General features: G+C 34.6%; 1 protein-coding gene across 6 annotated transcripts in view; it reads left to right on the top strand.

Moving 5' to 3' along the window:
• The window catches only part of Csmd3 (CUB and Sushi multiple domains 3), a 1196994-nt gene that overhangs the window by 1090375 nt on the left and 92947 nt on the right, over positions 1-13672 (top strand). For all 6 annotated transcript variants that reach the window (XM_029469822.1, XM_021183659.2, XM_029469819.1 and 3 more), the window contains 2 exons: positions 7896-7976; positions 8554-8667. In XM_029469822.1, the coding sequence (XP_029325682.1) occupies positions 7896-7976; positions 8554-8667 (195 nt within the window). The remainder of the gene's footprint in view (positions 1-7895; positions 7977-8553; positions 8668-13672) is intronic.

The following is a 13672-nucleotide window of genomic DNA, read 5'->3' as shown; positions in this document are numbered from 1 at the left end:
TGCTAGGCCCCAGCATAGTCTCACAAGAGACAGCTATATCTGGGTCCTTTCAGCAAAATCTTGCTAGTGTATGCAATGGTGTCAGTGTTTGGAAGCTGATTATGGGATGGATCCCTGGTGATTAGTGGGCTAGGAATTTATCTAAGAATATAGGAGAATAGCATTAGGAATTGTTTCACTGACTTTTTTTTTTTCCCGGTGTAGTTGTCAGTCGTGTTTGATTCTACCTTCAGGTATGACATACCTGGATGGACAGTAACCTGAAGCTGTAGGGACTCATTATTTTAGTATATATAATCTCACAGCAGACCTGGGCCTCTGACTCATATTCCTTTCTGCCTTCTCCTCTACATTGTATCTGAGCCCTGAGGGTAGGTGTTTGATAAAGGTAAACTATTGAGGTCTGAGTGTTTCTAAATCTCTCACTCTCTGCACATTGACAAGTTTTTGATTTCTATGTTAATTCCTATTTCTGAAAGAGGAAGCACTTTTGATGATAGCTTCACCAGTCATCGATCTATGGGTATAGCCACCTGTTGTTAGTAAGTGTTTTTATTACTTTGTTCCTTTAGAAGAACAATGGAATTTGATTTTCCCCAAGGTCCATGGTGAATTGCTCAGATTTTTGGCCACTTGATCAGTGTCAGGCATTGGTTCCATCTCAAGGAGTGGTTCTTAAGTCCAATGAGAAAATGTTTAGTTAATCCCACATTTGTCCATCCTTCACTTCATCATATCTTGTAGGCAAGGTACCATGTAGATTATAGATTTTGTAGCTGATTCATTTGTTACTTTTCTTTGCTAGTTAGCAGATGATCTTCTATTACTGTTGACACTAGTCATTGGTGGGGAAGGCTCTGTGTAGGCAGCAGCTTGACTTCTCAGTGTTTGGTGAGATATGTAAGCATTGTTGCCAGCAATTGAATATTACCATCGATTTGTGGAAAGTAACAAATAGCCTTTGTGATATCCTGAGCTGATGGGTTGTTTCCATAGAACCCAAGCTTTAGACTGTTTCAAATATTTCCCAGAAGATTTCATTTATTATATTGATTATTCTCTGATTATATATGCAATACATTTTAACTTGTGTTGTATAATTTCCTGACCTTTGTTCTCTCTATATAATGTGTATTAATCCTTTGACAGATATGCTGTAAGGAAAGATTCTCTGCCTCTCATGCACGTCTTCTTCGGATGACAGTTGTTTTCTTAACTAGACTCTGGAGACATTGTAGCTCTCATAACATCTCAAAAATTAATCAGGGTGGGCATGAAAATTACTTAATGTTTTGAATGTTTCTTTTGCTGTGCTGTGCTAGTAGTTGTAGGATCAACAAATACACATTTGCAATAGATGTATTGCTAGATTATGCATTCTAGTATATTACAAGTCTATGTGAACCAGTAAGTAATCTCTGCAATTTTAAAGCAAATTGTCCAGTGTAGAACCAGAGTGAATTTATTGCTCTGTTTTTGGAGGTGGTAGGGTTTTTTTTTTAATAGTTATGAGGATAGATCCCTAATATAGAATTTACATGCAGTAGAATTTAAAAATTACTTCAGTAGTCATACTAATGTTAAAATTCACTAGACAAGGAATAGAGAATACATTAAAGTGATGTGTGCCTCTCTCCAGTCTTAGTTTTTAAAGTATTCTAATTCAGTTTCAGTTTCATACCCATTTTATAAATGAGAAAAAAGATACACTTTTTAAAATTTTAATTTATTATTGTTTAAAATATCATATATGTATAGAGTGTATCTTTTTCATATTCATCCTCTCTTTCTGTCCTTCCAATCCTCCTGGGCTCCTTACCAATAACAGCTCTCCTAAAATTGTGTGTGTGTGTGTGTGTGTGTGTGTGTGTGTGTTTGTAAGATATGAACCCAATCAGGAAAGTCTGTACATGAATGAGTGAGGAGTCATATGCTATCATGCTAGAATTTTTAACTAGCTAGTTCTTTATACTTGTATGCAGGAGGGTATCACATGCATACGTTTCTGTTTTTCTTTAAATGACGTTAAACTCAGTCATTAAGAAAATATTTATTACTTATTCACTGAATGTTTGATACTCCATGTCAAATACATCACTCCCAAAAAATTAGCAGTATTGCAAAAAGTCTCTATTTTCAACAGTCTGTATTGAGTGGATAAAATGGATATGAAGTCAATAAGTTTCATATTATTAAAAGAATAATAAATCGGAATGGAATATATCACCTTAATATAATATAATCAATGGGAAGACTCTATTTAAGACAAATTATAAAAGAAAGCAAAACAAGTTGAATGTTAGTTATCTAGAAGTGCAGTTATTTAGAACATGAAGTTTAGACACTTTGTTATCCATACTAAATTATTATTATTATTATTATTATTATTTGTTTTTTGAGACAGGGTTTCTCTGTGTAGCCCTGGCTGTCTTGGAATTCAATCTGTAGTCCAGGCTGGCCTTGAACTCAGAAATCCGCCTACCTCTGCCTCCCAAGTGCTGGGATTAAAGGCGTGTGCCTCTACTGCCTGGCTAAAAATTTTGTTATCCATTCTGTTTTGGACCTTTGTTGATTGACCAATAGAGGAACTAGGCCGTTGGTGTATTTGTTTGTTTGTTTTTTCCCCCGCTCTTGTTTCACTTTTACTAAAACAATAATGTTGTTTAGCATCTAAGAAAAATATAGCAACCTATGTGGATGACATGCTGGTTTACATCTGTGGTTCTTGAGATTAAAATATTCTCAGGAAGTATCTGTTTCCAGCTAAAGTATAAGATGGTTTATAGCTTGCATTAGTTTCTTTGTCAGTCTCATTTTCTATTCTTATCCATTACCAGCTGTAATTATTTTTATTTTTATTCCTATTGTAGTGAGTTTTGGTTAAAATTAAAGAGATTTAGTTAGTCTAGAATTAAACAAAAATTATAGTTCCAAAAATATGGTCTACATACTCTTAAATCATTTATCGCCAAATCATCCCTGTTTTCCCATGTTTGTCTCCCAGAGCTTTCATATACAATCATGTTTTGTTGTTTATGTCTACATATTTTGTCATCTCTGTGAGGTTTGTTCATCTCTGTAATCTCCTTCTTTCCAAAACACACACCACCAACACCACCACAATCATTCTAATCACGAGACTACTTCTTACTTCAGCTAGTCAAATTCTGCTCACTAGTTTTTTTTGATTTACATCTTTCTCATCCATTATCAGTCTACATCTGAGAATGATTATAAGTGTTTAAGTGTAGTTCTAATGCATCATCATATATGACAGATAGTAGGAACTCAGTAAGAACTTACTTGATGCACATCTAAATGAGCCATGGAAAGTGCTGTACAAAATGTAAAGATCTGTCAAATACTCCCATAATAAGCTGTTTAGAATGCAAGAACTAATGCATGGAAGAGTAAAGATAGAAGAGTACAAAATTGTCCACACTATTCACTATGATTAGAGGCTAACAAAGCTTCCCTCAATGGAGATCTGGGTAAAGAATTGTATGTCAGATAAAAGTTTACTTAGAGGAAGCATAGGAATTAGGCAGATTCAAAAAAGAGGGACTGGGGATAGTAAAATTATGAGTGTGCCTGATCTCAGACTATAAAGTCAGGCTGTAGCTCATGGTATTCAATATGTATTCACTGTATGTATAAGGGGAATGAGGAAAAAACTTACTCCAACTCTTGTTTATTTTCTGTAATTATGTATAAAATTATGATTATGTGAACAGAATAGATTTGATCTTTTACTTTTTCATGTGTGGAAATGTTTATTTTTATAAATGAATATTACTGCAAATGTATGCAAGTACTGTATATGTGAGTGTATGTATGTGTGTGTGTGTGTGTGTGTGTGAGAGAGAGAGAGAGAGAGAGAGAGAGAGAGAGAGACATTTACATGTTATATGTAGAACCCTGAAGTTTATATTGTATGTCTTCTTTTGACCTGTCTTCAACTTATTTGTTGATGAAAGTTCTCACATGAAATACAGTCTTTACCAATTTCCTTTACTTAGTTGGCCAGATATCTCTGTAGATTTGGAGAATTATGGCTCTAGTCTTCTTGCTTGAGTAACAAGGACCTTGAATAGTGTCTAGATTAATCAACAATTGATATGAAAAAGAGATGAAAACATTAAAAAACACATACACTAAATTCCAGTGTGTGTGTTCCATATTATTCCTAATAATATGGATATTTCAGTTCATAGGATTTCTGGAATAATAGTACCATGAATAGATTAAAGCAACACATAGTTCTTCCTCTCTTTATTCTTTAATAGATTCTTGTCCTAAGATGATGCTGGCCTAGACTTTGTTATCTTCACTTTTCAGTCACAAATGGCAGTTTATAAATGTTTAGACGTATGACACATCACCTGTTGAATTGATGTAATTAAGTTTAATGATAAGAAAAGCTGTTCCCTGAAGCAGAGACAGAACTCCAAAGTAGTTATTGTGTTTAAAAGATGTTTCTGCCATCCCAGAACACTGTATGAGGCTCCTTCTTGTCTCCTACCTTCTGGGAATCAGCCATAATAATTGTATTATATTATCAATGTGAATCACTATGATCTCTTTACACCCAAAGTGTGGCCATGTCTCTGTGCATCTTTATTTCTTCTTATAAGGATAACAGTCACTAAATAAAAGATTCACTCCAGTTAAATATCAAGAAAACTTAATTATCTATGTCTTCAATAACTGTTTCACACAACAATCTGAGATTGAAGAAAGATATCAGTGTAATGAACACCATTCAACATGGCATAGCAGGTGTGAAATGGTGCAAGTATGATATTGACAGCAACAACGTAAAATTCTAGAATTATTTTAAGGAGCAGATAATCAGAAACTGAGAAAACCAAGGTACTTAGTACATCCTATTACTTGATTAGTTTTAGTTAGTACTTTGTTTCAATGTTAAAGAACAAACAGATGAAACAAATTTCTTCTATCATTTCCAACCTTTATTCTTTATGAGACCTCCACACTATTTTGGAACAGCTTTCTAGGCAGATCCTACTTAGGTTCTGCCTCAGATATTTTCTTACTCATCGTTGCCTCAGTTTTGTCACTTTTTAAAAAATTTAATTCTGGGAAACATTTAAAAAAAGAATAATTGTTTAGAGACCCTTACATCTTTATAAACTTACAACTTGGCATTCATTTAGAACATATTTTTTTGAATGACACACATAATGATAGGTGGCCATTATAGAGTTGCATAAAAGGCAGTTAAGCAAGCATTTTTGCTCAGGTAACTTAAAATCTATTTCAACACTAAAACAATGAGCAATGAGAGAAGTATATGGATAAAAGTGCACTTCACAACTAGCTTTGACTATATGTACTATGCATATAACATGTTTTTGTGAATTTAAGTTTACACAGTAATAGAGAAACTCATTGAGGTTCATAGAAGACATGATTCACTTCTTATTTTTTTAGATTTGACAATTAAATCATAAAGTCAGAAAAGGAATGAAGCCAAAGGAAACTGCCAAAATAGAGGTAGAAAAGCTTTATTCAAAAGAGTTTTGTTCATAATCCACATCCATTAAGCAGATAAAAGTATTATTGTTTTTAGTAGTGTTAAGGACATTGTACCAAAGACTCTACACAGCCACATTGTGATCCTTTAGCTTCTAGGATTGTGGCTTATGAAATTCATGAATTGATGGAAGAAAACTGGAAATAGCAGAAAGCAAAGGAGATGGTTGGTCGTAGCATCCATGTGAGGTTGTGAAAATAATATGAGCCTCATCGATAATCATTTACAACTTTTCATCTATTGTGCACTAAAACTGAGTAAGAAAACTCATTCTTTCCATGTACCATGAATGAGAGAATCTAAGTTTTAATTCATGAATAATGAATTAAAGTGCTATAATTCCTTAAAGCAATGAAATAAGTAATTATTGCCACACTAATTGAAGATAAATTTACAAAGAAAAGGGAAATCATGTTTTTGTAGGTATGTTCACACTTCTCTATTATCTGAGTTGATCTCTCTTCTGCATTATGTCTAAATAATATTTTCTCTAAATATGGAAATATAAGTGTTTCTCTGTGTAATGTTTATTTATCTTTATTTTCTTAAGTCTTTCCATTACTTCCTTACAGTTACCTCTTATATTTAGAACAGGGTTCCTATAAAATTTAAATATAGGAAGTGATTTTTTTTTAATTTTCTAGTCATTTTTCACTAAACTTAATAAAACATTGAGTATTGATTTCTAACCTGGGCTTTCTTGTTAATTATTCTTTGTTTGTTGGTTTGCTTGTTTGTTTGCTTTATTCTTTAGTGTCACATCTTCCCTGTTCTGTAGGGTATTACTCAGAAAAAAGTCACTGATCAACAAGTTATTTTATAAGCATACTGTAGTACAGGCAAGAAGACTTTTAAAGAACAGGTAGTAATTTACAGAGGCCAATTCATTATTCTCCACTGAGTCATTCTCTCTCTCTCTCTCTCTCCCTCTCTCTCTCATACACACACACACACACACACACACACACACACACTCACATTTAGATACACACATATGTATACACACACACATATAATGTATTATATGTGTGTGTTTATTTCAAAATTTTTTCTTTACCAGCTAATTATCCTTTTATAAATGACTTCTGGTTAGATGTTAATAAATCACCAAGGATCTATCTCTGAAATTTGTGTGCAACATTTCTTTTCTTTTCTACCCTGAATCTGAAAGGACCTCTGTGTTATAACTATTTATATCTAGAAAAACATTGCTTTATCTTAGTTGCAGTAATTTCCTCTTCTAGGAGTCATTCTTAACCTGTCTGGTTGATCTTCCTAAGTTTGACATTAATCTTTGTAATAGGTGAAATATAGCAGATGTAGGCTTTAAAGTAAGAGAACATTAAAATGTGTTCTCACTCGAAGTCATGTCCAATGAATTAGTTTGTTTTTGATAGAACGTTCTCTACCTTTCTTTTCAGCATAAGTAGCAAAATATAACACATGTAAAACATTCATTTTCTGCAATTGAAAACGCATTTCTCAATTGAAGAACCATTTAGTATGTCTGAAAAATTCCTAGAGAAAACAAAATGTTAACAAAATATACTTCATTGATTTTTTTAGGTATCTTTGAATTAGTTTCTAAGACTTGGATTCAGAGACTTTGATGGTCTTTAAATAAATCTAATACCATCTTAAATGAGGATTGTTATTTTAAGACCATGATGATAATTGCAAATGCTATATTCCCACACACATATATCTCACAGGTACATTGATGTCCCAGGATGAATTAAAATTCTAAAGTTAGATGCAGTAGGTTCACACTGAGCTCAGCAATTACAGCTTTGTGATTTGGGTACTTTAAGCCTTCTTTCAATAGTTTTCTAATTGGTAAAATGGAAATCATCATGGAACTAGTTACATATATATAAGATAATTTTTTGAAGGTCAACTGAGATACTATCAGCAAAGTGTTTATAAGTTTGCCAATGAGTTATTAGATGTCAGTAACTTTCCTAAGGACAAGAAGTTCTGTGATGGACCTTGAGACTAGACACTATTGAACAAATTAAGACACAAATGCATCTTTCAAAATTGTGATCATTCCAAGAAACAACAACAACAACAACAACAACAAACAAAAAAACCTAAGGTTTTAAAACCACCTAACATGATTTAAGAGTCATAAATACAGTGTTAGACCCAGAGTATTCTAACAACTAAAGAAGTAATTGTTTTCTACTTTGATTATAGGATTTTTTAAAAAGTAATTGAATGTTTAAAAGTAAGATATATTTTACTTTTTCAAGAAGTTTTGTGTAATTTTTCATGTACATGTATGCTTTGAGCTTTTCAGGAATGGAATAAAAAGAGTATTTAATTTTCTTTTTAGCTTACCAACTGAGAGTGTGCCAACCTCCACCACCTGTCCCTAATGCAGAAATCCTGACAGAAGATGATGAGTTTGAAATAGGTAAAGTCTTTTAAATAACTTGCAAAAAATACCCTCATAGCAGAACTATCTTTCTTAGAAATTAATATAAAATGTACAATTGGAACAGCCTGTAGGTTGATGGGATTTGTTGAGATTGTGAAGGAAGGAAAATAGTCGAAAGAAGAAAAGGAATATTAAAAACACCTATGAATGCTGTTTATCTCGGACATTAAATTTGTTTTGTGAGCTTGAAGAAATGGTGTCTCACAACCCATGATAGAAACTTTAGTAATAAACAATAGATGGCAATCTCTAACAATATAAGGATCATGCCTATGTAAAACATAGTATTCCCTTCTGGCCAGAGCTTCAACGTAGCTGGTATCCATCATGAAACCTGGATCAGTAACTAATGTCTGCTTTCATTCATGGTTGGAGAGTGCTTTCAAGCCTCATTTGTTCAATGTTCAAGAGTTATTCCTGTTTATAATTGATGGTGTTTTAAAACTGATTGAAAATGAGTAAATGTAAAGAATTCTGCTCCTAAATTAAAAGAGCTATTGAGCTACGCTCTGCAGCTTGTCTGAAGGCTTCCTTCTTTCCTTTTCATTAACAGGTGATATTATCAGATATCAGTGTCTTCCAGGGTTTACACTGGTTGGCAATGCAATTCTGACCTGCAGATTGGGAGAGCGACTGCAGATGGATGGGGCACCTCCAGTGTGTCAAGGTACTGATGTTTCACAGATATTTGTTTATGGTCCAGGTTGGACTCATCCTAGAGTTTCACCTGCCATTGTCTCATGAGTGTTGGGATTGCACACAAAGCAACACCTAATTTGTGGGAATTAGGTGTTAACATAAACATTTGTTTTGTATTTAAGTCAGAATAGAAAAAAATAAAAATAAAACATTTCCAGTAATGATAATATGACTCTGAGGTATACAATCCAATTATTTCTTAGATGGGCCAATTAAAATAATCTTTCTCTTTTTTTTCTGACATTTAATTTTTTATAATTAGCCTAATATCAGCTTAACTTATATGAAGTATTTTTTCTCTACAAGGTGTGAAAGGTAAAGAAAAAGAGGGAAAATTCCTAAAAGAAAGCCCAAGGCTATCACTAATTTTATTAGGAAAAAGGTACTCTAGCCATTTGTTATAGAACTCCTTATTTGCTACATGTAAGAATATGAAAATGAGGGTTCAGCAGATGGACACACACCAAAATAGCAAGCAAGCAGGAAAGCAAGCAAGCAAATAAACAACCTTTAACTGAGCATACTATATAAGGATCACAGTGGAAGGCCAGACCAATCCTCCCAGTGACAGCAAACCATGTTCAGAGTATATCCAGGAACCTGTAAAATAAGGGTAAGTAGGTGTGAATCAAACTGAGCTTGAAGAAGGCAAGGAACCCTGCATTCCAAATGGGCAGTGAAAGTTTTATTAGAAAAAGCTTAGCGGAAAGATTGTCTGGATGTCTGTAGAACATGAAAGGAGACATATAAGAGAACGGGATATGGTTATAAAGGAATTTACTCTGTCACCAAGGCAGTTAAAGATAGGGTTTGAAAGACTAGTATATTTAAGATGCTCAAACACCTTTCACTGTTGATTTGTGCTGGCCATAAGTCTACCTCACAGTAACTTATGATATATTGTAGCTGACTTGAATTAAATAGAACTGTTTTATTATGTTTATTTTTAGAGTTTTTTGGCTCATTTCTTTATTCAAATTTTTTCTCACACCCAGAAATCTATTTCCTAAACAGTAACTTGTTACTAGAAAACCTAAAAGAAAAAAAAATAGTAAGGCCAGTATTTTAACTCATATCAGTTTTCTTAACACTTTAAAGGCAGGAGGTCTATCTGCAAATTAGAAGCCAACCTTGAGTATATACTGAGGTGGAATCCAGACTGAACTACAAAGTGGGGCTATGGCTCAAACAGGAAAAATAAGTTGATTATTATTTTAATTAATAAAAGTAGAAATTGATATATGATTTCCTACCTCACTGGAATCCCTATGAAATGGTGAAGGGTTTTCGGAGGAGTACATTAAATTAGCAGAAAGAAAGATAGTTATGAACTAGTCACACTGTGAGAATGTCTCATGACTTTAGTCAGGGTTGCTTTGAGCATCCTGAAGTTGCTGAGTATTCATTCTGACGTCTGTAACTTATATCCACAATGTAGATGTCATTTATTCAAATATGTTCTTTACAGAAGGCTTTTCTGTAACCAATTTAGGATTATATAGAATTCATATTCAGGTAGAGATAAAAACAAATGGAAAATTTAGGGTCTCCTGCTCTCAGTGTAGGATATCGGGCATGAAAAAATACTTGTGAAGGCATAGAAGATGTGAACCATCAGGGCCATGACACATTTTTTTCCCTAGGCCAAAGCATACAAGCTAAGTTGCAAACTCTTGGATAGAAAGTCTCCATGTTAAATCCTAATTCAATAGTTCTTACATGAAAGTAAACAAAGGAATCTGGACAATGTTAGTATTTAACAGGCCAGGTTTTCCTTGTTTTCAATGTCTTTATTCTAAAATCAGAATTTTCTTACATTAATTACAACAGAGTTCTTCTTAGTTTAATATCTAATTACAGAACACTTTAGAGGCTAAACAGTATATAATTAGTCATCTTTTAGAGTATGTCTATGCTGTTCCTTTAAGAATTAGTTGACAAGTTATTTAAGCAGAAATCTGTCTTAAAAGTTCTCAGTTAACTTACGGGAGGAAATACAGAGACAAAATGTGGAGCAGAGACTGAAGGAAAGGCCATCCAGAAATTGTCCCACTTGGGTATCTATCTCATATATAGTCACCAAACCCAGACACTATTGTGCTTGCTGATAGGAGCCTGATATAGCTGTCTCCTGAGAGGCTCTGACAGAGCCTGACAAATACAGTTGTGTATTCTCAGCCAACCATTGGACTGAGCACGGGGTCCCCAATGGAGGAGTTAGAGAAAGGACTGAAGGAGCTGAAGGGATTTGCAATCCCATAGGAGGAACAACAATATCAACCAACTAGACCTTCCAGATCTCCCAGGGACTAAACCACCAAATAAAGAGTACACATGGAGGGACCCATGGCTCCAGCTGCATATTTAGCATAGGATGGCCTTGTCAGGCATTAAAGGGAAGGGAGGCCCTTGGTCCTGTGAATGCTTGATGTCCTAGTGCAGGGGAATGCTAGGGCAGTGGTGGTGGAGTGGGCATGTGGTTGGGGGAGCATCCTCATGGAGACAGAGGGGAAGAGGAATGGGATCTTGGAGAGGAAATCAGGAAGGGAGAAAACATTTGAAATGTAAATAAACAAAATAACCAATAAAATAAAAAGGAAAAACAAAAATAAAAACAAAAGTAAATTAAAAATAAGTTTTCAGTTAAGATTCACAAAATTTCCAAAGTAGTAAACACTTTAAAATTTTCTAAATCCATAGTTTTCAGTCAATTTATGAATAATTTTTTATTTTTTCTAAAAGAAGGATTGTTATTTTCATATTTGACACTAGATCATGCTTATACATGACAATAATTTATTATATTTTATAGAAGCTTACAAAAGTTGGAAAATTAGTGCTAGACCATTTTCTTTCTAAATCTTTCAAATTTTCCCACAATTAAAGAGTCATTTTGCATTTCTATAATTCATTTTATACTTACTTTTTCTATTCTTGTACTATGTACAAACATTAATTCAAAATATTAAATTGTCTAAACTGTTAAACCTCACCCTCTAACCTATTAATATGAAACCATTAATCTAGTTAATTTTATTCATTATATTTTATATTTCAGACATAATTTATTTAAACAGATTAATTCCTTTGATTCAGTGAGATCTAATGCCAAAATTGTAGAACTACATGCATGCTAGTTGAATCAGCAAATGTCATGTGATTGATTTTCAGTCTATCAAAACCTTAAAAATTATGAATTCGAATGTTTCTATAATCGCTACAGTCTCCTCAGTGAAAACATTGGAAGAGTTGTACAACCTTTTTTTTTTTATACATTGACTTTTTTTTATCAGATATTTTCTTTATTTATACTTCAAATGTTATCCCTTTCCTGTTTTCCCCTATGAAAATGCCCTATCCCTTCCCACCTCCTCCTGCTCACCAACACACCCACTCCTGCTTCCCTGTTCTGGCATTCCCCTATACTGGGGCCCTTCATAAGACCCAGGGCCTCTCCTCTCACTGATGACCAACTAGGCCATCCTCTGCTACATATGCAGCTAGAGCCATGAGTCCCACCATGTGCATTATTTGGTTGGTGGTTTAGTCCCTGGGAGCTCTGAGGGTACTGGATAGTTCATATTATTGTTCCTCCTATTGGGCTTCAAACAGCATCAGCTCCTTGGGTATTTTCTCTAGCTCCTTCATTGGGGACCCTGTGCTCAGTCCAATGGATTGCTGTGAGCATGGGCATAGGGGAAAAATTCCTGAACAGAACACTAATAACTTTACTGTAAGATCAAGAATCAACAAATGGGACCTCATAAAATTGCAAAGCTTCTGTAAGGCAAGGGACACTGTAAACAAGACAAAAAGGCAACCAACAGATTGGGATAAGGATTTTTACCAATCATAAATCTGATAGAGGGCTAGTATCCACTATATACAAAGAACTCAAGAAGTTAGACTCCAGAGAATCAAATAACCATATAAAATGAGGTACAGAGCTAAACAAAGAATTCTCAGCTGAGGAATACTGAATGGCTGAGATGCACCTAAAATAATGTTCAACATCCTTAGTCATCAGGAAAATGCAAATCAAAACAACCCTGGGATTACACCTTATACTAGTCAGAATGGCTAAGACCAAAACTCAGGTGACAGCAGATGCTGGCAAGGATGTTAAGAAGAACACTCCTCCATTGCTGGTGGGATTTATTTTTAAAAAAGGATATTTATTTATTTTTATTTTATATACATTGGTGTTTTGACTACAAGTATGTCTAGATAAGGGTGTTGGACCCCTGGAATAACAGTTACAAACAGTTGTGAATGGCCAGATGAGTGCTGGGAACTGAACTTGGGTCTTCTGGAAGAGAAACCAGTGCTCTTAACCACTGACCCATCTCTCCAACCCTCAACCTAAAGTTAAAAGCATTTAACAGTGTTATAAAAGATGCTCACAGCCAACCATTGAACTGATCACTGGGTCCCAAATGGAGGAGTTAGAGAAAGGACTGAAGGATCTGAAGGGGATTTCAACCCCATAGAAAGAACACCAATATTAACCAACCAGAGCATCCAGTGTCTAAACCACCAACCAAGGAGTACACATGGAAGGAACGCATCACTCCAGCCATATATGTAGCAGAGGATTGCCTTGTCTGGCATCAGTGGGATAAGAGGCCCTTGGTCATGTTAAGGCTTGATGCCCCACTGTAGGGGAATGCCATGGAGGGGAGGCACGAGTGGGTGGGTGGGGGCACACCCTCATAGAAGCAGGAGGAGGGAGAATTGGATAGGGGATTTCTGGGTGGGGGAAATCAGGAAAGGGGATAACATTTGAAATGTTAAAAAGGCAACCAACAGATTAGGAAAAGATCTTTACCAATTCTAAATCTGATAGAGGGCTAATATTCAATATATACAAAGAACTCAAGAAGTTAGACTCCAGAAAACCAAATAACCCTATTAAAAATGGGTTACAGAGCTAAACAAAGAATTTTCAAGTGAGGAATACCTAATGGCTGAGA

Source organism: Mus caroli, chromosome 15, assembly GCF_900094665.2.
Source record: "Mus caroli chromosome 15, CAROLI_EIJ_v1.1, whole genome shotgun sequence".
Lineage (NCBI taxonomy): Eukaryota > Metazoa > Chordata > Mammalia > Rodentia > Muridae > Mus > Mus caroli.
The sequence above is the reverse complement of the archived record's forward strand: the minus strand, read 5'-3'. Positions and strand labels throughout refer to the sequence as shown.